Here is a 26,082-nt window from a genome sequence, read left to right on the forward strand (position 1 = left end):
ATTCAACGTTAGTCTTGGATTAGTCCTGGTTTAGTTCTAGCTCAGTTCTAGTTTAGACAAGGTACAATCCCACTTTAGTCCTGGTTTAGTTCTGGTTTAAAGGACTGGTTTAGTTCTAGTTTAGTCATGGTTTAGTTCTGGTTTAATTCTAGATTCGTCTTGATGTAATCCTACTTTAATCCTGGTTCAGTTCTGGTTAGGGTCTACTTTAGTCCTGGTTTAGATCTAGTTTAGACGTGATCTTACTTTAATCCTGGTTTAGTTCTAGGTTCGTTTGGGTTTAATTCAACGTTAGTCTTGGATTAGTCCTGGTTTAGTTCTAGCTCAGTTCTAGTTTAGACAAGGTACAATCCCACTTAGTCCTGGTTTAGTCCTGGTTTAATTCTAGACTAGTCCTGATGTAATCCTACTTTAGTCCTGGTTTAGTCCTGGTTTAATTCTAGACTAGTCCTGATGTAATCCTACTTTAGTCCTGGTTTAGTCCTGGTTTAATTCTAGACTAGTCCTGATGTAATCCTACTTTAGTCCTGGTTTAGTTCTGGTTTAATCCTTGTTTAGTCTCATCAGTTCCTTTCACTTTTTCTCATTCTGCTACAATTTCAACAATTTCACAGTTTTTCCTTCAAATGTTTTAAATTCTGTTCTAAATTTTGCTATTTTTGTGCTTTTTGATTTTTATTTTACAGGCGGATACGTCAAAACAGGTGAGTTTATTTCATTTATGATTCGTATATTTTTTATTTTAAACCGTTTTTATTTGATTGTAACAAATCTTTGCCTCCTTTAGAGAAGCAGATTTGTGGTAAGACTTTCCCAAACTGTTCACTTTCAAATGTCAGTAAAGACAATAAAGTCAACAGTGGGTCATGTGATCAGCGAGCACAAAATGGCCGCCGCACAAACAAAACAAAATAACAAAAACAATCTATTTTATTTAAATTACTGCCAACAAACTGCATGTCAACGTCAGTAATTTTAGTTGTGGGTTAGACTCCTGTTATCTGTGTGAAGTTTGCATGTTCTCCCTGTGTCACTGTGCCACACATGGACTGTATAAACAAATGGGCGAAGCCAGTCAAATGAAGCTCATCGAGGTGGGGATTTGCAAGTTGTGACTTAGACTCGAGTCAGATTTGAGTCACTATTTTTAGGACTTGAGACTTGACTTGATCAAATAGACTAAGACAGGGTGACCAAACGTCCGTTTTTCCCTGGACATGTCCGTTTTTTGCGTCCTGTCCTGGGCGTCCGGGTTTTTTTTCTCATAAAGTGACGTAAATGTCCGGGTTTTCATGATCTTTCATTGGGCCATTAAAGGTTGTATGGAGGATTTTTTTTTGTTTCAAGTTGTCAAGTGATAGATTATAGAGATGCAGTCGCCTTGTAATTATGATGACCAAAAAAAAGAGAATAAAAATTCATCAACTCTGGACGTGGTGGGGCTAAACATTTGCCAATAGATAACGACACTGCCTCGTTATCTGTGAGCTGACAGGCTGTCAATCAAACTCCCTACGTTTCTAGCGTAACTGACTTGCCTGCGCCGCCGGTACGTGGTTTACGTACGACTGTCACGCAGTCCACAGACGCAAGACGCACAGACGCTGTTTACTCCACCAACGCAACAGTTCTTAGCGGCTTTTTTTGACCTATATCTTCCTCGCAGTTCGCACAAAGTTTGTTGCAATGGCGACAAGAATCCAGGAGCAGTTCGCCGCAAAAGAAAGTCCGTTTTTGAGGTCGCTGAAAGAAGAAGACAAGGGGAAAAGCAGCGAAGCCAAACTAAGGTGATTCTTGAAGATTCATTCCAGCGATGGCGCGACTGAAGCAGACGCAGGGTCTAAAGACTGAACCACTGGTCCACAAATTACTCCTGGACAGGAAACTTCTGCTTATTATGAAAACGTACTTTATTTCCAAGAGCTACACAAACGTTTTTCAGGACAAGAATGCGATATCCTATGTCTGAAAACGTAATTTTCAACGCAAAGAAAGAGTCCGCTTGCTGCTGCGTGTTGTAGCTAGTTAATTCGCACTGAATCTCCGCGCAACCTTCTCTGCACCCCTTTCCTGCTCTTCTCCCCGCTCCTCACTTCTCGTCCGTGCATGAAATGTCCGCACACCCGCTCCCCCCGCTCCTCACTTCTCCGTCTTGCCTAACCAACACTGTAGTTAGTTGTTTACAAGTCATGTCCAGTGCACCGGCTGTAAACAAACCTGTTTCTGGCGTAAGGAGGAGGAGGGAGGAGGCGTTTCTACGTAGGAGCTGTGGGGGAGGGGGGGTGGTTTCACGCATGCGCAACATTTGAAAAAGGACAAACAGTCGCTGGATTTCTCGTTCCTTGGAAAATCCTCTATACAACCTTTAAGCTGAGCGTCTCTCGTAGCGTCTGTGACTCAGAAGGAGCGATCAGACACAAACAGTCGGTCAGTCTGCAACATACTGAAGCACAAATGCGCATTTAACAATGACTTGCACAAGAAATTCTCCATTTTCCATCCCGGTCGGGACAAGTGGGAGGCCATGTGCACAGGTTATGAGGTGAGAGTAGCTCAATCTTCAGGCCCCACCCCCCACCCTCAGTCCTGGTTTAGTTCTAGCTCAGTTCTAGTTTATACAAGGTATAATCCACTTTAGTCCTGGTTTAGTTCTGGTTTAAAGGACTGGTTTAGTTCTAGTTTAGTCATGTTTAGTTCTGGTTTAATTCTAGATTCGTCTTGATGTAATCCTACTTTAATCCTGGTTCAGTTCTGGTTAGGGTTTACTTTAGTCCTGGTTTAGTTCTAGTTTAGTCTTGGTTTAATACAATAATACAATTTCAACAATTTCAAATTTTTTCCTGCAAATGTTTAAAATTCTTTAAATAAAATTTTTAGTTTTATCCTTTGTGGACATTGTTGGTTGGAGATTTGGTGATGGGGCAGATTTATGAAGCTGGTGAAGAATACGACACACATTTACACAGATATTTTGCTAGTCTAGGTCTATTATTTTCATACGTAGAGTGCTGCAGTTTGTGGTGTTGTCGTAATATTTATGATGCCTTAGCGTTAGCATTAGCGTTAGCATTTCTTTCTAAACACAAAAGAGTCGCCTGCTAAAGTTTTATTTGTGTACTTTTTAACATGTCAGTCACATCAATCCATGTGTCATTCGTTCATTCGTTTTTCGATATAAAACCAAAAATAAGAAAATGTAAAAAACAACTATTTTCTTCATTATTTGTCTCCAAAACCAAAATGAAAAAACAGATAATGATTTGTTTTTTTCATTTTTTGATTTTGTGTTTAAATGAAAATTGGAAAAAACAGATAACGCCGTTTACGTGACTTCCGTGACTGCGATGTCGGACTGAACCAGGACTGGTCCAGGTCCGGGACCAGAGCGGGATCAGGGTGGACTCTCAGCTTTGACTCCGAGCCGCTGTGGGGTCCGAGCCTCAGCTTCGAGCTCCGGTCTGATCCCGGTCTGGTCCTGGCCTGGTCTCGGTCTCAGTCTCAGTCCCGGTCTCAGTCTCTTTCTGGTCCCAGTCTGGTCCCGGTCTGGTCCTGGTCTGGTCCCGGTCTGGTCCCGGCCTGGTCTCGGTCTCAGTCTCAGTCTCAGTCCCGGTCTCAGTCTCTTTCTGGTCCTGGTCTGGTCCCGGCCTGGTCTCGGTCTCAGTCTCTTTCTGGTCCTGGTCTGGTCCCGGTCTGGTCCCGGCCTGGTCTCAGTCTCAGTCCCGGCCTGGTCCCGGTGTGATTCCAGTCTGTTCTCGGGCTCAGTCCCGGTCTGGTCCCGATCTGGTCCCGATCTGGTCCCGATCTGGTCCCGGTTTCAGTTTTGATCTCAGTCTCGGTCTGGTCCTGGTCTGGTGCCGGTCTCAGTCCCTCACTGGTCCCGCTCTGGATCAGTCCTGGTTCAGTCCGGCATCACAGTCACTTAAAGGTTGTATGGAGGATTTTTTTTTTTTCAAGTTGTCAGTGATAGATTATAGATGCAGTCGCCTTGTAATTATGATGACCAAAAAAAAGAGAATAAAAATTCATCAACTCTGGACGTGGTGGGGCTAAACATTTGCCAATAGATAACGACACTGCCTCGTTATCTGTGAGCTGACAGGCTGTCAATCAATCTCCCTACGTTTCTAGCGTAACTGACTTGCCTGCGCTGCCGGTACGTGGTTTACGTACGACTGTCACACAGTCCCAGACGCAAGACGCACAGACGCTGTTTACTCCACCAACGCAACAGTTCTTAGCGGCTTTTTTTGACCTATATCTTCCTCGCAGTTTGCACAAAGTTTTGTTGCAATGGCGACAAGAATCCAGGAGCAGTTCGCCGCAAAAGAAAGTCTGTTTTTGAGATTGCTGAAAGAAGAAGACAAGGGGAAAAGCAGCGAAGCCAAACTAAGGTGATTCTTGTAGATTCATTCCAGCGATGGCGCGACTGAAGCAGACGCAGGGTCTAAAGACTGAACGCACTGGTCCACAAAATTACTCCTGGACAGGAAACTTCTGCTTATTATGAAAACGTACTTTATTTCCAAGAGCTAGACAAACGTTTTTCAGGACACGAAAGCGATATCCTATGTCTGAAAACTGAATTTTCAAGGCAAAGAAAGAGTCCGCTTGCTGCTGCGTGTTGTAGCTAGTTCATTCGCACTGAATCTCTCCGCGCAACCTTCTCTGCTCCCCTTTCCTACTCCTGTCCCCGCTGCCCGTTCCGCTCTTCTCCCTGCTCCTCACTTCTCGTCCGCGAACGAAATGTCCGCACACCCGCTCCCCCCGCTCCTCACTTCTCCGTCTTGCCTAACCAACACTGTAGTTAGTTGTTTACAAGTCATGTGCAGCACCGGCTGTAAACAAACCTGTTTCTGGCGTAAAGAGGAGGCGGGAGAAGGCGTTTCTACGTAGGAGCTGTAGGGGAGGGGGGGTGGTTTCACGCATGCGCAACATTTGAAAAAGGACAAACAGTCGCTGGATTTCTCGTTCCTTGGAAAATCCTCTATACAACCTTTAAGTCACGTCAACGGGAAACGGCCGATATCCGTTTTTTCCATTTTTCATTTAAACACAAAATCGAAAACTAAAAAAAAACGATTCATTATTCGTTTTTTCATTTTGGTTTTGGAGACAAATAATGAAGAAAACAGTTGCTTTTTCATTCTCTTATTTTTGGTTTTATATTGAAAAACGAATGAACGAACGACACACAGATTCACATCCACCCGCCGCTCCCCGTTTTCGGCCTCTCTCCCCTTTTCTTTAAATATTTATTAATTTGATCACGACTCAGCTCTTGTGCACTGAGGTTTGCTGTGTCCATTTACATATACAGTCTGTGGCGGCAGAGTGGTTAGCCCATGTCCTCCTCTCAGCAGGAGGTTGTGGGTTTGACTCCTGATCTCCCGAGTGGAGTGTGCATGTTCTCCCTGTGTTCCTGTGGCAGAGTGGTTAGCCTGGAGGTTGTGGGTTAAACTCTAGTTGTGATCTGTTCTTTGGTGTTTTCAGGTAAAGAAATCTACAGGAAAGTCCAGGGACGAGACAACCCCACCATCAACATCACAGGTACCGGACCGGGTTTAGGCCTGGTTTAGACCTGGTTTCTTGGTTCAGTCTTGATTTAGACCTGGTTTAGACCTGATTCAGTCTTGGTTCATTCATGGTTTAGTCCTGATTTAGACCTGGTTTAGTCCTGGTGTCGTTCTGGTTTAAACCTTGTTCAGTCCTAGTTCAATCCTGGTTTAGTCCTGGTTTAGTCCTGGTTCAGTCTGGTTCAGTCCTGTTTTTAGTCCTGGTTCACTCCTGGTTCAGTTCTGTTTTAGTCCTGGTTCAGTCCTAGTTCAGTCCTGGTTCAGTCCTGGTTTAGTCCTGGTTTAGTCCTGATTTTGTCCTGGTTCAGTCCTGTTTCAGTCCTGGTTCAGTCCTGATTTAGTCCTGGTTTAGTCCTGGTCCAGTCCTGGTTTAGTCCTGGTTCAGTCCTGGTTTAGTCCTGGTTTCCTGGTTCAGTCCTGGTTTAGTCCTGGTTTAGTCCTGGTTTAGTCTGGTTAGTCCTGGTTTAGTCCTGGTAGTCCTGGTCCAGTCCTGTTCAGTCCTGGTTCAGTCCTGGTTTAGTCCTGGTTTAGTCCTGGTTCAGTCCTGGTTTAGTCCTGGTTCAGTCCTGGTTTAGTCCTGGTTTAGTCCTGTTTTAGTCCTGGTTTAGTCCTGGTTTAGTCCTGGTCCAGTCCTGGTTCAGTCCTGGTTTTAGTCCTGGTTCAGTCCTGGTTCAGTCCTGGTTTAGTCCTGGTTTAGTCCTGGTTTAGTCCTGGTTTAGTCCTGGTCCAGTCCTGGTTTAGTCCTGGTCCAGTCCTGGTCCAGTCCTGGTTCAGTCCTGGTTCAGTCCTGGTTTAGTCCTGGTTTAGTCCTGGTTCAGTCCTGGTTTAGTCCTGGTTTAGTCCTGGTTTAGTCCTGTCCAGTCCTGGTTAGTCCTGGTTTTAGTCCTGGTCCAGTCCTGGTTCAGTCCTGGTTTAGTCCTGGTTCAGTCCTGGTTCAGTCCTGGTTTTAGTCCTGGTTTAGTCCTGGTTTAGTCCTGGTTTAGTCCTGGTCAGTCCTGGTTTAGTCCTGTCCTGGTCCAGTCCTGGTTAGTCCTGGTCCAGTCCTGGTTTAGTCCTGGTTTAGTCCTGGTTTAGTCCTGGTTCAGTCCTGGTTTAGTCCTGGTTTAGTCCTGGTTCAGTCCTGGTTTAGTCCTGGTTTAGTCCTTGTTTAGTTCCAGTTCAGTCCTGGTTTAGTCCTGGTTTAGTCCTGGTTTAGTCCTGGTTTAGTCCTGGTTCAGTCCTGGTTTAGTCCTGGTTCCAGTCCTGGTTCAGTCCTGGTTTAGTCCTGGTTCCAGTCCTGGTCCAGTCCTGGTTCAGTCTTGGTTTTGTTGCAGATTCGGAGGATTTCTCTCTGAAGGAGCAGGAGGAGATGAGAATCGCTGAAATGGGTCGTCCGACTTTGGGGGAACACACTCGTCTGGAGGTGACCATCGAAGAGTCCTACGAGTTTAAGGTCTGAACCACACACACTCCTCTCTCTCTCTCTCTAGGGTGGTCGCAGGGTATTAAAAGTCTTAAAAAGGTCTTAAATTTCATGTTCCTAACTTAAGGCCTTAAAAAGTCTTAAACTATGTTGTCCAAGTCTTATATTTTTCACAAAGGTCTTAAATTTCATTGGCCTATTTTTTTTTTGTATTGTCGACCGGAAGGAGGAAAAAAAACAACAACGTGAATGAACGTCTAATTTGGAGCATGCGTAAACAATACTTTGGTTTCTGGCGCTGGCGGCAAAGAGTAGAACAACCAGTAGAGTTTAGGAAGACGTTGGATGTGTCCGTTTCATCCACAGTGGCTCTTAGGCTGCGTTCAGACTGCAGCCTGAAGTGACCCAAATCCGATTTTTTGGCCCCTATGTTCCTGTATCTGATCTTTTAATGTCAGTCTGAACGACACAGATCTGATTTTTTCAAATGTGACCCAGGACACTTGGATATGTGCTCCTGAAACTGATACATATCTGATCTTTTGACATGTGACTTCAGTCTGAACGGTCAAAGTGCATTCATCCACCTACACGTTATCAACAAGACACAAACGTCACTATTCTGCGCTGAAGTAGGAGAAAATTGTTAATGAACTCCGTGTCACTGAAGTGAAGCACATCTCCACTCACCACTCTTGGCTCCGTCTCCACATCCACACGTTCCTTTCAACGTTCTGTCCCACAAAACACCACGACCAAAAACCTCGTCCTTCTCCTTCTCAATCTCCTCCTTAAAACAAGTAAGTTGTTCATGTTCTGGCTCCGGTACGAGAGGAACTTTAAAATCTCCAGGTGCTCGATGCTGCGTCCATGTTTGGACAACTTCCGTAAACACAGAGACGCTCGCTGAGGTTGACGTCGTCGTGTCTCCAGTCACATGTGGGACACTTTTGGGCTGTTTAACGTTCACACTGGAGTCACATACAAGTCACATTTAACTGGAAACGTGAACGACCTCGAAAAAACGTCGGATTTCACAAAAAAATCTGAATTGAGCGTTAAGCCCTGCAGTCTGAACGTAGCCTTAGATTCTAGATATAGTAGTTGGTTGGTCATTATTAGAATTGGATCTGGTGTTTTTCGTCCGCATAATGGGTGTGATGTTGGTCTTAATTTTCATTTAAGTGGTCTTAAAAAGGTCTTAAAAAAGTCTTAAATTTGGGGTAGTCAAACCTGGGGATACGCTGTCTCTCTCTATATATACTTCTCTCTCTTCTTTTCTCTCTTTGTTGTGACTCTCTTTATTCTTTCTCTCTCTCTTCTCCAGAGCACGGTGGATAAACTGTTAAAAAAAACAAACTTGGCTCTGGTCATCGGCACCAACAGCTGGAGGCAGCAGTTTGTGGAGGCCATCACCGTCAGCGCAGGTCAGACACACGACGGTCTTATTTAATATTTGAGTAAACCAGGCTTAATCTTACTGAAAAATTCTAATTTCTCCTAATTTTTTGGAGTTAAAACTTTGAAATGGGTCAGAATCAGCGCCAGGATAACGCTCTTTAAAGTATCATTACCTCAGTTTTCTTAGAATTACACTGACCTCTACTGGCCAGTGTAGGTACTGCCTTTGGTCTTAAGGTGCACTTTATCACCTCTGTAGGCTAAAAAAAAACTCAATCCATGATGAAGCACAAAATGTTACACTGCCCTCTTCTGACCACATGAAAGTATGACATGATGTTTGTACTTTTATATGTGGTGTAGAATGTCCATGTTATATTTAGGTACATTTAAGGTATATTTAAGTCCAGGACTTAAATTCAATTCATATTTCTTCTTTGTTTTCAGTCAACAACCATTCTCAAAAGAAACAAGAACAGTTTGCAAACCCACAAATAAAAAATATGATTTAATAATAATAAAAACTAAAATAATAGGCTTTTTATATTAATTCCACCTGGATTTTTTGTCTAAATACAAGTCCTTAAATCAAATTTTTCATGAGATACGCTTCAGCTCTGTCAAGACCCAATCCCAGACGCATCCCTCCAGACACCAGCTTTAATTAATTTTTTAATTTTTATTTATTTTTTATTTAGATTTTTTCATAAATAACACAAACTTTAAAATAGACATGTCAAGCTCAGGCCCGGGGGCCAAATTTGGCCTGCGATATAATTATATTTGGCCCGTGAGATCATATCAAATCTGTATTAGAGCTTCCCACCAGCTACAGATAGACTATAGTACGGAAGCCGAGAGGGGCCACAACAAACACAAACGCCGCAACAAATACAAATGCGACAACACAACAAAAAGCCACAACAAACCAAAAAAAGCCACAATGGAAATGACCGCGGGACTCTATTTTAATGCAAACGCCGCAACACATTAAAAAGCCACAACACATTAAAAAGCCACAACACATTAAAAAGCCACAACAGAAGTGACCGCGGGACTCTATTTTCCGACGGACCGATCAAGCGGCAAGTGAAGAAGAAGAAGAACTACAACGTGAAACGAATAATGATAAAACAATAAATTACTTTTACTTACGTTTCCAACTTCTCCGTTCCTTTACTTTTCACGTTGTAGTTCTTCTTCACTTGCCGCTTGATCGGTCCGTCGGAAAATAGAGTCCCGCGGTCACTTCCGTTGTGGCTTTTTAATGTGTTGCGGCATTTGCGTTTGCCTTGTGCCGTTTGTATTTGTTGCGGCGTTTGCATTAAAACAGAGTCCCGCGGTCATTTCCGTTGTGGCTTTTTTTGTGTGTTGTGACTTTTTGTTGTGTTGTCGCATTTGTTGCGGCGTTTGCGTTTGTTGTGACCCCTCTCGGCTTCCGTACTATAGAGACATTATTTATTTAAAATTGTGTTGTTATTTTATATTTTGCTTGTTCTGGATTCAATGTTTAAGCAAAACTATTATTAAACATTTCATATTTTTAACATTACATTACAACATACATTACAGATCTCGAAAGAAGAGAAAACATGCAGATCTTGTTCAAATTTTTCAATAAATATTTACTTTGGCCCACGACTTAGTCCCAGTTTTAAATTTTAGCCTCTGTGAATTTGAGTTTGACGCCCCTGATTTAAAATGACAGCTTTGTAAGAAACTAATAAAATAATAAAACATATCTTAGTCCAGGGGTGTCAAACTCATTTTGGTCCGGGGGCCGTATCCAACCGACTTTGATCCAAAGGGGCCGGATCAGAAAACTCATGTCATATAAACCCCAAAAATAACAAAAAGTTCAAATATTTGTGCAGAGAAACACAAATCTATTACAGAAATCTTTTTTAAGTGATGAACTCTTTCTTTAACTAAATATTATAATATTATGAACAACCTGAAACTTTAAGAAAAACACAATTTCAACAATGTAAATACGAATAAGTCCATTTTTGTTGTAAAATCCTGCACTCGGCTCCACTTTTCTCATGTTGGACATTTTTCTGATGAGGGTGTCACGGTCAACAGTCAAAACGATCGTCCTTTAAGAGCGTTTGGAAAGAGACAAGTCTTCATTTGTGCTGCTCTGGTGGGAGGGGCCACGTACAGAGACACTGGAGACGCTGCTGTGATAAACACCACAGAAAATTAACAAGATTTTAATAGAAAATATCATTAAAATATTTTGGTAGAAAATCAGCTGAGGGCCAGATTAAAGGTCTTGGAGGGCCGGATCTGGCCCCTGGGCCGCATGTTTGACACCTGTGTCTTAGTGCCTCACACACTTGTCTCTGCAGGCGACGACGACGACGACGACGACGGTGGCTCCGAGCGCCCGCCCTCCTGCTGCGATTACCTCATGCACTTCCTCACGGTGCTGTGGAAGCTGGTGTTCGCCCTCGTGCCGCCGACGGACTACCTGAGCGGGTGGCCGTGCTTCTGCGTGTCCATCTGCGGCATCGGCCTCCTCACGGCGTTCATCGGGGACCTGGCCTCGCACTTCGGCTGCACCGTGGGGCTCAAGGACTCCGTGACCGCCGTGGTGTTCGTGGCTCTGGGGACGTCCGTGCCAGGTCAGGGGCCGGGGCACAGGGGGGTAAAGGGGCACTGTGGAACTTTTCTGCTGGAGGGTTTCGCTGCCGGTTTGTCTCCATAATAACGTAATAACCGTGATTGTGTAAAAGTTAAATCCACACCCGCCCAGACGTGATAAACCAGGGCCAGATTAGTCCGACAGCCCAATAGTCCAGGACTAAACCAGGACTAAACCAGGACTAAACCAGGACTGATCCTACTCCGTGTCATTAGTGTATTATAAATATATACACACCGGAAGCACCGAGCCGATCACCAGGACTAAACCAGGTCTAAACCAGGACTAAACCAGGTCTAAACAGGTCTAAACCAGGACTAAACCAGGTCTAAAACCAGGACTAAAACCAGGTCTAAACCAGGTCTAAACTAAACAGGACTAAACCAGGTCTAAACAGGACTAAACCAGGACTAAAACCAGGACTAAACCAGGCTAAACCAGGTCTAAACCAGGTCTAAACCAGGACTAAACCAGGTCTAAAACTAAACCAGGACTAAACCAGGTCTAAACCAGGACTAAACCAGGATTAAACCAGGTCTAAACTAGGACTAAACAAGGACTAAACCAGGTCTAAACTAGAACTAAACCAGGACTGAACCAGGACTAAACCAGGTCTAAACCAGGTCTAAACTAGAACTAAACCAGGTCTAAACTAAGACTAAACCAGGACTAAACCAGGACTAAACCAGGACCAAACCAGGACTAAACCAGGTCTAAAACTAAAAGGACTAAACCAGGACTAAACCAGGTCTAAACCAGGTCTAAACTAGGACTAAACCAGGACTAAACCAGGTCTCTAAAACTAAAACCAGGTCTAAACCAGGTCTAAACCAGGACTAAACCAGGACTAAACCAGGTCTAAACCAGGTCTAAACCAGGATTAAACCAGATTGGACTCATATAAATTCTGAGAAAATGTTAAAATTTATTCTGTGAGAGTCAATTTAACACTCCACTTTTTGCTGTGCAGGAAAAATACAAACCATGAGCTCCTTTAGCTTCAGAAGCTCAAAAGGTTTAACCAGCGTGAGGAGCTGTGAGATCTCCCACAATCCACTGCACACATCAAACCCAACAGATTCTCCATTAAAATCTTCTGCATAAATAAACTCAACTTTACAACATATAAACCATAAACACTATAGACACATCAGCCTGTTTGATAATGGGCCCAGTCCAGCAGAAGTAAACAACAAGGCCAAAAACTCAAGTTAATGCATCTGATATAAAAATGTATTGAACAGATACATATGTACTCTAGTTTATGAAACTGTTCACCTAAAGTTCCATACGTTTTAAACAGACCATGTATGAAACATGGAACAAAAATTATTTCCCAAATTTCAAAGACCCAAAAATCATGTAAATAAATGGATGTATTTCATCATATCTTGTGTTATTCCATCTTTGAACTGTTGATGAAGGTCATGAATTAAAAAAAAAAAAGTATTTAAAATGATAAAAATGTTCTTGGAAGGACTGACATATTTTATAGAAATAGTTTCCTTTCATTTTGAAGTAATATTAAAGTATTTGGAAGAAAAAAGCGACAAATGATGTAAAATCCTGCACCTTCTACTTGTTTGAACAATTTTCCCTCCGTTACTTTTCCCTCCGTTACCATGACCTTTCTTAATAAAAAATCTCATGAGTCAAAAAGTAAGAGGTTTTTCAACCTAATCTTGTACCATATGGTAGAAAACTATATGAAGCAAATATTCAAACCAGTTTGTTAAGGATATGTAAGTGAGAACCAAGAGTTATCACTGTTTGGATTTATTGACCAAAAAGTGCTGCATATTTCATTCCCTCCGTTACCGACATGAGTTTTTAAAATTTTTTGTCAACAACTTGAAAGAATATCACAGGTTTAACTTGACCCTGTTGGAGTGTAACTCTTTCCTACATTCTGATACTTTACTTATTTCAATAGTTCCTCTAGTTTCTGAATAAGAGACATTTGAATGTCAAAAAAACACTTGACCGGACCCAAATGTAATTCAGCTTTTGAGCACATTTGTTTACGTTTTACAGAAACAAAACTTCTCTCTCTTTCTCTCTCAGACACGTTTGCGAGTAAAGTGGCGGCGATCCAGGACCAGTACGCAGACGCCTCCATCGGGAACGTGACGGGCTCCAACGCGGTGAACGTGTTCCTGGGCATCGGCGTGGCGTGGTCCATCGCCGCCGTCGTTCACTGGTGGAGGGGCGAGAAGTTCGAGGTGGACCCCGGCACCCTGGCCTTCTCCGTCACGCTCTTCACCATCTTCGCATTCGTCTGCATCGCGGTGCTCATCTACAGGCGCAGGCCCTCCATCGGCGGGGAGCTGGGCGGTCCCCGGGGGCCCAAAATCCTGACCACGACCTTGTTTTTCAGCCTGTGGCTCATGTACATTGTGTTCTCGTCCCTGGAGGCCTACTGCCACGTGGAGGGCTTCTGAGGAGACGGAGACGGCGCTGTGGGTCGCACCGGCACAAGTACAAGCACTTCACTGTAAAGACTCTTCTTCATCAGTTTAAGTGACTTTATTCAGACCTGAGACTCTCTAGACCAGGGGTGGGCAAACTTTTTGACACGTGGGCCACAAAGGGTTCTAAAATTCGATGGAAATGCCGGACCAGGAGCAGATGGATGGAGTTTTTTTATAATCCACCTCATAAAAAAAAAAAAGTAGAAAACATGTCACACGTTATTGAAATATCCCATAATTTTAAATCATCACAACAGGATTACAACAAAATATCTGTTTACCAAGTCCCACAGTTCGACGGAGTATAAGGCTCAGATTAAAAAAAAGAAAAAAAAAAAAGATGCTTGCGCTACGAGAATAAAGTAATATGTCGACATTAAAGTCATAATATTATGAGAATAAAGTTATAATTTTACAAGAATAACGTCGAAGTCAAAATAAAGTCGTAATATTATGAGAGTAAAGTTATAGTATTATGAGAATGAAGTTGTTATAAACTCAAAGTCAAAGTGAAAAATGCGGCAGAAGAACATTAATTCCTGTGTCATTCCTTCATTCGTTTTTTTAATATAAAACTAAAAATAAGAAAACGAAAAAACAACATATTTCTTCATTATTTGTGCCTCCAGACTGAACCAGGACTAAACCAGGTCCGGGACCAGACCGGGACTGAAACCAGGACTAGATCAGGACTGAAAACAGTTTAGTCCTGGTTCAGTCCTGGTTCAGTCCTGGTTTCAGTCCGTATGCGGCGCAATAGTCCCGCATCGCAAACCAGGGCTTAACCAGGACTAAACCAGGACTAAACCGTTTTCAGTCCTGGTCTGGTCCCGGTCTCAGTCCCAGTCTCAGTCCCGGTTTGGCCCCGGCCTCAGTCCTGGTCTTGTCCCGGTCTGGTCCTGGTCTCAATCCTGGTCTTATCTCTGGTTTGGTTCCGGACCTGGTTTAGTCCTGATTCAGTCCTGGTTCAGTCGAATGAACGAACGATACACGGATTCTTCTCCTTTACAAAATGCTCCAAATTCTCCAGAGCACCAGCCTATTCTCGTAATATTATAACTTTATTTTGACTATGACTTTATCGTTGTAAAATTACGACTTTATTCTTGTAAAATTACACCTTTATTCTCGTAATATTACGACTTTAATGTTGAAATGTTACGACTTTATTCTCGTAGCGCCAACATCATTTTTTTTTTTTTATCTGAGCCTTATACTCCGTCGTACCACGGTATTTACTATGTATTGAAATTACTTTCAAACACTTAAAATTCTTATTATTCTTATTATTCAAAGTCGGCGGGCCAGATTAAAAAGATTAAAGGGCCGTATATGGTCCCCGGGCCGTAGTTTGTCCACCCCTGCTCTCGACCCTGGAGCATAGACTGTATATAAACCGACTAATGCTCCAAAGAGGACGTGAGCGCGGGAGTGAAGTGGTTCCTTTGAGTTCTGGTTGCAATTCACTTTCTATTGAAAAATCTTCGCCCCTCGTTCTGTCGCTGCAGCTGCGAACTACGACATTTTGATCTTAAAATCCTTAAAATGTTCCTAAATTGAGATATGAACATTAATAACAAACCAGTCCGTGATCCTGAGGTCAGAACTGAACCAGAACTGAACAGGACTTTTCCGGAACAATTCCAGACTGTTGAGAAACGTTCTGAATCCAAGTCAGTTAAACGAGTGTTGATCTGTGCAGTGTTGAACGTACGTCAGGTTTCATTTTTACTCCAGATGCCCTCCCTTTATCCAGTCTATGGGTGTGTAGTTGATTGTAATTATTACTTTTGTGACGTGTGAAGTGCCTCAAACTGTAATATTTATAAAGATTTTTTTTTTTTTTCCGCAGAGCTCCGCCCACTTCTGCTCCTGGAGCTCAAATGTCTGTTCAGTTTTTCATGGACTTTTACGAAACCCCAAATTAGAATAAAAATACAATGTTGAATACGTAAAAATGTGTTTGTAAGTTTGAAGTAGAAGCTCTAATTTGTAGATTCCCTGTTGATATTTTGCAGCTGGTGTCACCAACGTGGGGCTGTGATGCTAACTGTAGGCACTACTCTGTCAGACGCTCGGTTACACTTTAATCTGACCAAGACCGGTCTTGAGACCGCTTTTTTACGGGCTTGGTCTTGTTTCTGACTCAAGGTCTGAAGCTCGACTAGTGCGATTTCATTACAGCTGGTAAATGTGCAGAGGCTCAATATCACCGCAAAACCAGTGAGATAATGTAACTGTAAATGTTATGGACTTGAAAAAAACCCACTTGATTCAAAGTGGTTTTGTGTAAAGTGCCAGTGGAAGTGGGAGTAAAGAAGAGGTTCTCAAACTGTGGGTCAGGGTCCAATAAAGGGGCACAAGAGTGTTTCAGTGCAGCACAGTTTGCTTGGCCTATTTTAAACTTAAATGAACATTAATCAGAACAATTGGAGATAGTTTAATTAAAACATTGATATATTTGTGCCAAAATAACTGTAAAATACAAATAAATGTAGGAAATGCGATGTGGTCTTGGTCTTGTCTCGGTCTTGACCTTTAAAAGTCTTGGTCTTGTCTCGACTTTTAAAAGTCTCAGTCTTGTTTTGGTCTCGACTTTTAAAAGTCTTGGTCTTGTCTCCGTCTCGACTTTTAAAAATCTCGGTCTTGTCTCGACTTTTAAAAGTCTTGGTCTTGTCTTGGTCTCGACTTTTAAAGTCTTGGTTTTGTTTCAGTCTCGACTTTTCAAAAAGTCTCGGTCTTGTCTCAGGTTTTGACCTTTAAAAGTCGCGGTCTTGTCTCGACTTTTAAAAGTCTTAGTCTTGTCTCGACTTTTAAAAGTCTTGGTCTTGTCTCGGTTTCAACTTTTAAAAGTCTTGGTCTTGTCTCGGTCTCGACCTTTAAAAGTCTTGGCCTTGTCTTGGTCTCGACCTTTAAAAGTCTTGGTCTTGTCTCGGTCTCGACCTTTAAAAGTCTTGGTCTTGTCTCGGTCTCGATCTTTAAAAGTCTTGGTCTTGTCTCGGTCTCGATCCTCAGAGGTCTTGGTCTTGTTCTGGTCTCTGGACCCTGTGGTCTTGGACTGGTCTTGGTCTTGATTAGTGCTGAACATTCCACTATAGACAGACATGTAGAACACCCCATCGTGATCTCACTGCAAAGTCTGAATAGTTTAACCTGAGCTGGGGACAGGTCCAGATTCTGTGGTCTAAATTTCTTCACTGTAACAAAACCTCAGGACTGGTCATGTGAGGAAATCCTGCGCTGTGATTGGTCGGTTCAGACCCAGAGACTGAATAAAAACACAACATAAAAACTTGACTCTATCGACTTTTGTGCTTAAATCGTTTTATTTTCTGCAGAAGTTACTTTTAATGCAGTTTCACAACACACCAGCAGAGGGCGGTGTGTCCTGAGTTTACAGATCACCTGCTCGTTACTTTAGAAATGATAAAATCTGGTAGAGTTACGGCAAGATCTGGTACTTAAAGGATCTGTATTATGCAAAATGGAGTTTGTGAGTTTTTAGCCGAGTTACCTCATTAAAAACAGACCTGGAGTTGTGTTCCTTTATTAAAGTGATCTTTTATTTTTAGTGGAGTGAAGTCTTCAAAAGGGATTTCACTAAATTACTCGAGGAGCTTAATAAAGTGGAAGTTCATCGGTGGACCTCTTCTTAACATCAATCTAAACTGGTTTGAGTGGGGAGTTAAAGAAGTTATTTTTGTTAGGAAAGACAATCCAACAACACTCTTGGATTTTTTATTTTTTTTGCGGGTTGAAAAAACTTTGCGTCCACACGTGTCGGATCAATAAATATTCACGTCCAGTCGACAACGGAGCAGTGAGTAAAAACGGCGTAATACATCTGCCACACCTGTATGTGGCGCTGTTCACAATGATAATAATATTTGATAATGCACATCTCATCACAGTTTTTTGTTTTTTTTAAGTATTAAGTAACTTCAGACGTACAAGACACAAGTTGGGCAATAACAAAAAAAAAAAAAGATAACCTTCACAGTTTTTTTTTTTTTTAAGTATTAAGTAACTTAAAATGTACAAGACACAAGTTGGGCAATAACAAAAAAAAAAAAAAAAAAAAAAGATAACCTTCACAGTTTTTTTTTTTTTTTTTTTTTTACTTGAAGGTAATTTCGCTGATTGTAGATGTGTCCGAGAAATATGTTTTTGTTTTTAGCCATAAGATTTGGATGAGAATTATAAGAATAACTTGGTGTCAAAATTACGGAAACCGAGAGGGGTCGCAACAAACGCAAATGCGACAACACAACAAAAAGCCACAACAAACCAAAAAAAGCCACAACGGAAATGACCGTGTGTTACGACCCAGCTCGTTTGGGTGAAGGAAGTAACAAAATAAAACCAAGATGTAAAATGGAATAAATTAAGTAATGTTTAATTAACAGGAATGTAAAAGGTAATTAACAAAACACTAAAAATATACAGAAAACAACCTATAACTAAGAACAGAACAACAGAATAAACAGAGTTTTTGCCAGAAAACGGGTCACGCAGGCTTATACAAAAAACGAGTGGTAAAACTTAGGGACACACACTAAACTAAAACACAAGTTCCAAATTAAACCACAATAAACCCACAAACAGAATCGAGTGACAAAATCAAAAAAGGCACAAAACAGAACTAGACTAACACACAAAACAAAAACCAAAATGGCAAACTGGCCACCAAAGCCAGCAGCCCTGAACAGGTGCTGCAATCTCCTTAAATAGGGGGAGGTGGCTGCAGGTGAAGTGGGCGTCCGACTTGCTCCCCACCAATCACTGACCAGGACTCCTGCAGCAGGAATCAAGAGAACTTCTGCAAGAAAATATTACAACTAAGGCTGGGCCGTAACACCGTGTGACTCTATTTTAATGCAAACGCCGCAGCAAATCACAAACAACACAACACAAATGCAAGCGCCGCAACACATTAAAAAGCCACAACACATCAAAAAGCCACAACACATCAAAAAGCCACAACACAGTTAAAAGCCACAACGCATCAAAAAGCCACAACGCTCAAAAAGCCAAACAAACATTAAAAACACCACAACATTAAAAAGCCACAACACATCAAAAAGCCACAACGCATCAAAAAGCCACAACACATTAAAAAGCCACAACACATTTAAAAAAAAGCAAACCAAAAAGCCAAAACACATTAAAAAGCCATAACACATTAAAAAGCCATAACACATTAAAAAGCCACAAGGCATCAAAAAGCCACAACGGAAGTGACCGCGGGACTCTATTTTCCGACGGACCGATCAAGCAAGTGAAGAAGAAGAACTACAACATGAAACGAATAATGATAAAACAATAAATTACTTTTACTTACGTTTCCAACTTCTCCGTTCCTTTACTTTTCACATCCGATAATGCAGCAGGAATTTACCATTATCGGGGATAAATACGCGAGGTTACGCACTGTGTTTGACGCTACCGTGTTTCTTGCCTCCGACCAAAATATTTCCCAGCAGCAACGCAGGCTTTTAATAACAATGACGTCAGATGAAACTCGCCTATATGGGCACCTGGGCTGGCAACCATTTTGTGTGCTGTGGTCCAAAACAAGAAAAATATCTGATGAAGGCTTTTTTTTGCCGAAACGTTATTTTGTTAATAAAAAAGCCTTTGGACATCGGCCAACCAAGTGCGCTATGCATTTTTTCACACTTGTCTGGCTGCTCCTTTCATTTGCACCTATACAAGAATTTTGGTGTGCTTTTTCTGTTTCTTTTAGTTTCAGAATCTGAAACACGACCAAACAAAAGGGGTGGAGCCTAGGGATGTAACAGTAATCGAAATATCGTGATATCGTATCGTCAAAGTTCTCACAATAACATCGTGGACCATCACAATATATGGAATTACAAGTCTCTTTGCTTAAATGAAGAGTTATGATGCAGCAAAAGTAAAAAAAAAGACAGAGGGAACTACATAGACCATGATCCTTTGCTCCATTTCAGTGCAGACGACAAAAAGAAATAACAGTTTTAAGTCTTAGTTCTTTGGATTAAGTTTTGTCAAGGCATTTTAAGAGGAAAAAGTGGCATATTCACAGTTTTGTTCCCCTCCACAAAATATTGCAATAAATAATATATATATATATATAATATATATAAATATCTTATATATATATATATATATATATATCTTATATATATCTTATAATATATAATGAATATGTGAGATGTATATCGTGAAAATATCATACGGTGAGATTTGGATATTGTTACATCATGAGCCTCTTCATCATATCACTATAAATATCGTACCGTGAGGTTCATACCGCGACGATATCGTATCATTACACTTGGATATCGTTACACCCTGAGTGGAGGTGTGTGTGCATTTTTTACAGATCATTTGGTTACACACAGGTTGTTTTATTGATGATTTTTCTGTGTTGCTTTCAGTTGATGGTTTAGTCCAGGAGTGTCAAACTCATTTTGGTCCGGGGTCGTATCCAACCAACTTTGATCCCAAAGGGGCCGGATCAGAAAACTCATGTCATATAAACCCCAAAAATAACAATAAGTTCAAATATTTGTGCAAACACAAATCTTTTCTACAGAAATCTTTTTTAAGTGATGAACTGTTTCTTTAACTAAATATTTTAATATTATGAACAACCCGAAACTTTAAGAAAAATGTAATTTCAACACAATGTTTTAACATGAACTTGTTTGCAAATACGAATAAGTCAATTTTTCTTGTAAAATCCTGCACTCGGCTCCACTTTTCTCATGTTGGACATTTTTCTGATGAGGGTGTCACGGTCAACAGTCAAAACGATCGTCCTTTAAGAGCGTTTGGAAAGAGACAAGTCTTCATTTGTGCTGCTCTGGTGGGAGGGGCCACGTACAGAGACGCTGGAGACGCTGCTGTGATAAACACCACAGAAAATTAACAAGATTTTAAATTTGTGGTGTTACCTGCCAAGGGACTACAGATGGAAATTAACATTCTTTCTATAATCTGGTATATTTACACTGCAGTGTAGATGTTAATATGCACTGTCCCTATTAAATAAATAAATAAATACAAAAATAAATACAAATTAGAGATGCATTAGGCAACTTTTTGGTTGGGGGTCCGTCACCTGCTTGTTTTTATGTGTGGCAGCACGAGGGGTTAACACAGGGGAATGTTCAATTTTATAATAAATTGTTGCAACAATAAAATCAAATCTAAATATAAGGCACACAGGTGAGCATATCAATGAGAGGGAGAGAGCCAGGTTCCATCATTTACACAATCTTTATTTTTTCTCCTATTTTAAGAGACAGTTGTAAGATGTTTAAAAGTAGCTGCATTCATAAAAATTGGCAAAACAGTAAAACATGACAGTGGAAGAAACAGGTACAAAATGGTGAAAATAGCGAAACCCCACAACCAAAAACAAAACAAAACTAAAACAAAACTAGAGTAAAACAAAACAACGCAAAACAGCAAAAAAAAACAAAACAAAAACAAAAACAAAAAAAACAACAACAAATAAACAAAAAAACAAAAAAAACAAAAAAACAAAACAACAGCACTGAAACAAAACAAAAGTAAAGCAAATCAGCAGAGGCGGAGTGCTCACATCGCTGCAGGCCACCGCTGACACCTAAAAAGTTAATTTTTGGGAATTAAAATCTGAGCCTGCAGTACAAGATTCTGGGCTAAACACATACCGTGGTTGGAAGTGACAGTGCGCAATCCCAGGCTGAATCAAAGGAAACTTTACACAGAATTACTGCATCCAGACGTGGTCCAAACAACGTGGACACGCTATAAACAGCACAGTTTAGGAAGGCTGCTTGGCACAGGTAGCACTTTGTAGTAGGACTTGTTTACCTGCCGCCGCGGTTTAGGGGACACGGCGGCGCACCGCCAAGCGCAGTGGCGAGGGACTCACTCGGCTCACCCGTGGAGCTAAGGAGAGACACCGGTAAGAATATTAGCGTGGATGAATGAGTGGAGGAGTACCGGGCGAGCCTCACCTGTTGGCAGAGATGAAAGCGCGCCCCAGGTGCTCCGTCATTCAGAGGAGCGAGGGACCGATGCGGGGCAGAGCAGCGGCCGAGCAGCGGCACTAAAGAAGATGTGATTGTAAATTTGGATGTAACGTGCATGGGAGCTTGCGAATGGAAGTTTACCTGAGCTGAAGGACAGAGCGGCCACCAGGAGAGGCCCGGAAGAGCGTGTGAGCAAAAGTGAAAAGACTGAGAAGGGAGCTCTTAAATAGTCCACCAGCGCAGCGCCACGGAACGACAGGTAAGAACAGCTGCAGCCTAGACCAGGGGTGTCCAAACTTTTTTCATCAAGGGCCACATATTTAAACACAGACGAAGCAGAGGGCCGATTGAGGGCCGTAGACTGGAGCTCAGTACAGTGAATAAATGAAATATGTGCATGTTTAAACACATTACAATTAACCATCAGTCTTTATTCCTGCTAAGATTCTTAAAACCAAACATTAAATATTAAATATGAGCTTTATCAAGGTAGATTTTCAAAAAAAAACTTGCAGTAAAAAGTTCATTTTTCATTGATGCAAGGCAATTTGGGCCAATTCACCTGGAAGCCTGAGGGCCAAGAAAAATTTGTCTGAGGGCCGCATTTGGCCCCCGGCCATAGTTTGGACATGCCTGGCCTAGAGCCTCAAAGCCGGTCTTGCCACATATGTATATGTCATTGCTCTGCCTGGAATGTTCCAGAGTGTGACATTACACAGCTCAATTACAGATGGTTTTATAGCTCTGAAATACCTAGAAAAACAGGCTTTGTGACTGTGAGCGGAGTCGCCTCTCCACAGATCTGACCTCTAACTTGGTCTGGTTTGGTTTCCACGACAAAGCAATAACATCTTCATGGAGAAAAGCATTTGATGGATCCTCCACCAGAAAAATTACACAATGCACATGTACATTTATGTAAATAAAACACTGTCCAGCTCCAAACTGTGTCTCTGTACTTGTGTCTCTGTGTGTTTGATTCTGTTTAAGACAAAACAGATCTGTAGAAAACTAAAGACTGTTTTTGTATTCTTTTACAGAATTAGATCAATTAAATTACATTATACATACTTATACATTTCATGAGAAGGTACCATAAGATAAATATGCATATTCAGCATGATTTGTTCAAATTTCATCAACATGAAAAAGTGACGTTCATGTTGAGAAAAATATGTGTAGAGGAGTTCGAAAAAAGTTTCAAAGACTAAACATAATTTTATTGCATGCAACCGCTTTCCATAACTTTTTTACGCAAATCCAGCGACCTTTTTTTTTCAGTGTATGTTCTCTAATTACTCTATGACCTCTTATCTAGTTTCTTAGTTATATATGACCAGTGTCCTGGTTTTATAGATATAATCTAAAGCATAGATATATATTGTGAACACAAGGATGTGCAGCTCACATCCTGTTAGAGTTGCCCACAAAAATCCATTTATAAAAGTCTTAGTTTCTTTAAAACAGAGGAAGAACATAGTCATACTTTCAATTCCATTTATGTAAACATACTTTACCAGATACCACATGTAATAAATAATTATTAATTTATTAATAATCATTGCATTCATGATATAGAGCCATTCAAGATACTCAGAGAGCTTTACACTTCATTATTCGTTCACTCAACACTCAGTGATGGTGGTACTATAGTAGCCACAACTGCCCTGGGGCAGACTGGCGGGAAGCGAGGCTGCCAATCTGCGCCATCGGCCCCTCCCACCAACACCATCACTCATACACACACCACTTTCATAGAATCAGAATCAGAATTTATTTGTCATTTCAGTATAAAAAAAATACACAGAAATGAAATACTGCACTGAGGTCCAGGTCAGCAGCAGCATAGATAATAATGAGAAGAAATAGTTAAAATATTGTATGTCAGATACAGCCTTAAAAAAAATAAATAAAAATAAAACAGCCCCCACCCGCCCTCGTTTTCTAAAGTCCTTTCCAAGTCAGTGCTGACCTGATTAAAACATGCAGGTTTCACATCGCCCACAATCAAGTGACCTTTGTAAGATTTAAACATGCTTTGACATTGTTGTCAAATTTGTTTTTGCTATTTGAGCAACCCCAACCATTTTTTTAAATGTATATATATACTGTCAATCAGACAAAAATCTACATTTCTCTCCAGTTGACAAAATACATTTTTATTTTGAAAGGTTTAGAAGCTCATAAAATAATACAATGGAAAAGTAAGTGTGTGTGTGTGTGAGTATATGTGTGAGTGTGTGTGTGACCAGATGTGAAACCTGAATGACACCACTGTCATTCTTGTTCCACGCCCAAGGACACACATTTATAAGCAAACAAAAACAAATACAAACAAAAGAGTGCATCCTATGGCGATGGTACAAAAACGTCTTGAAGTGCTCCCTGTGGAACCTCTTGAGCCTTTTATACTGCCATGACATCCAGGAGATGGGGGCGCTAAGGAAGTCCGGCTTGGGCGCGGGCATGTAAAAGTGCCCGTGTCCCCACGGAAGTACTGGGACTGGTGGAGCGGGCCTCCGTGCTGGGACTGGTGGAGCGGGCCTCCGTGCTGGGACTGGTGGAGCGGGCCTCCGTGCTGGGACTGGTGGAGCGGGCCTCCGTGCTGGGACTGGTGGAGCAGGCCTCGGCCTTGTTGGGTAAGAGAACCTGTGTCCCCATGGCAGAGCTGTGGCTGCTGGAGCAGAGCTCCATCCTGCCGTGGGCCCAGAGGAAGAAGAGGAAGATAAGCTTTGCTCTCTTGATCCAGATGAAGAACACATCCCAGACAGTTTTGACAGACAGTTTTTCCTGAAACTCGAAAAGGACACTTTGGATTTTTTGGACTCCATGGTGGCACTGTGATACAAGCAAGATGAGCTAGTCTCCAGAATGTGTCATAACAGTTTGGTGACACACTTATAAACTCTGAGTGACGTCCGACTGCACGATAAAGAAGAGATCAAAGCAGTACAGAAGGATGAGATGGAATGAAAAGCTTTGGATATGGAAGGACCATGCCTGTCTCTGATTGGTTAATGACCAGTTCTATCGCTATGGGCAACCTTTGCTAGAAGACAGGAGAGAGATTCCAAAAGTTGTTTATATTTTAAAATATATCACTCATTTTATTTCACAAATAAATGGAAAATTACACATCTTTGTCTGCATAATTGCACATCCCTTGCTGTTTTAATTTGAAAGGTTTCTTTTACTAAAAATATACAAACCCCATGGAAATGCAGGAAGTGACGTGTCTCTGTGCCCTGGACCTGACATGAGCTGTTTCCATGACTGACACCAGGAAAGTCATGGGGCCAATGCAAGTTTTTTGGTTTTGAGGCAATAAGGATATTTTTTATTTACTTACAGACTTGATATTTTCCTCTTTCATAGTTAAGACCCTAAATTAAGCATTTTTTATGTCCAGAAAGTTGTTTATACATGTTTGCTGTGTTTTTCTGGTCCTGTAGCTTTTATTACAGCCACATGCCACAACTGCAGCATTCAGATTGTGAAATAACAGGTTGTACTGAAAAAACAGTGGTCCCTTATTTATCGCGGGGGTTATGTTCTAAAAATAACCCACAACAGGCGAAATCCACAAATTAGTTAGCTTTATTTTTTTACAATTATTCTATCTGTTTTAAGGCTGTAAAACCCCTCACCACACACTTTATACACTTTTGTCAGACAGAACAGTTAACCCTTTTTTACATCCTTCTTAAAACTCATCACTGCTGTGGTCCTTATGTTATTTTCCTTCTTCTTTATGTAACAAACCGAAGATTCATTTATTCCGTAATGCGATACAGTTGCGCAACTTCTACCTTCCTTCAGCGTGTCCAGAAGTCCAACTTTTTGTGCGACGGTTTGCATCTTCCTCTGCCTTTTGGGTGTGACCACAGGAGCTTTTGTTTCGCCAACATTGTGGGTTTTGTCGGGGAGAAAACTTCCAAAAATACAGCACTTTAGAATCTGCTAGAGATCCAACATTTATGTAAATTTGGCAGATGAACGCATTCTGTACTGTACAGGAGACACGGCACGGCAGGAGATTGATTGACAATGGTCTACAGCCCCTTAACCAATCAGGACGCAGGGGGAGGAACACAATGCACGTTCATATGCTTTAAAAAGAACATTCAAAATTGCACAAAAAAACGAAAGGTGAGCCGCGATATAGTGAGAAACAACTGCATAACACTTCATTACGGGGAGTTTTAATAGCAAAGTTAAGAAAAAAAATCCAGGCGAGGACAAATGTACTAAAATACTCAGGTCCTGAAGGGTTTTCTGTAGTCATGAGCGAATGGAGCCTCGTGAAGCACTGACACCTCAGTCGCAATATTGTCTCAAATGGTTGGACGTGTCTGAGGCCTCGGAGAAACACTGACCTCTAGTGGACAAATTTAACCATTGGCACAATGCAGGTGTCTCAGCATCGATGAAGTATTGTTAGTGTAAGACAATACTTGTGTGCAGAGCAAACACTGTACCTAACAACAACAATAATAATGATGATGATATTGTTAGGTGTGTTCTATCAAAAATGACTAGACTCAATCAATTTAAATTACAAAAATGTATTCCCCTG

At 41.5% G+C, this 26,082-nt stretch overlaps 1 protein-coding gene across 13 annotated transcripts in view; it reads left to right on the forward strand.

Moving 5' to 3' along the window:
- Positions 1-13,467, forward strand: part of LOC110172991 (sodium/calcium exchanger 1-like) — a 38,338-nt gene extending 24,871 nt beyond the window's left edge. For 3 of the 13 annotated variants that reach the window (XM_055158175.1, XM_055158178.1, XM_055158179.1), the window contains 4 exons: positions 6,887-7,005; positions 8,303-8,402; positions 10,731-11,006; positions 13,091-13,467. In XM_055158175.1, coding sequence (XP_055014150.1) covers positions 6,887-7,005; positions 8,303-8,402; positions 10,731-11,006; positions 13,091-13,467 — 872 coding nt within the window. Of the gene's footprint in view, positions 1-686; positions 705-787; positions 803-3,502; positions 3,508-5,330; positions 5,367-5,490; positions 5,560-6,847; positions 7,006-8,302; positions 8,403-10,730; positions 11,007-13,090 lie in introns of all 13 variants that reach the window. The other 10 variants (XM_055158170.1, XM_055158169.1, XM_055158168.1 and 7 more) reach the window with 10 other exon arrangements.
- Positions 13,468-26,082: the final 12,615 nt, after the last annotated feature.

Source organism: Boleophthalmus pectinirostris, unplaced genomic scaffold (genome assembly GCF_026225935.1).
Source record: "Boleophthalmus pectinirostris isolate CB_2022bp ecotype Guang Dong unplaced genomic scaffold, ASM2622593v1 HiC_scaffold_22, whole genome shotgun sequence".
NCBI lineage: Eukaryota > Metazoa > Chordata > Actinopteri > Gobiiformes > Gobiidae > Boleophthalmus > Boleophthalmus pectinirostris.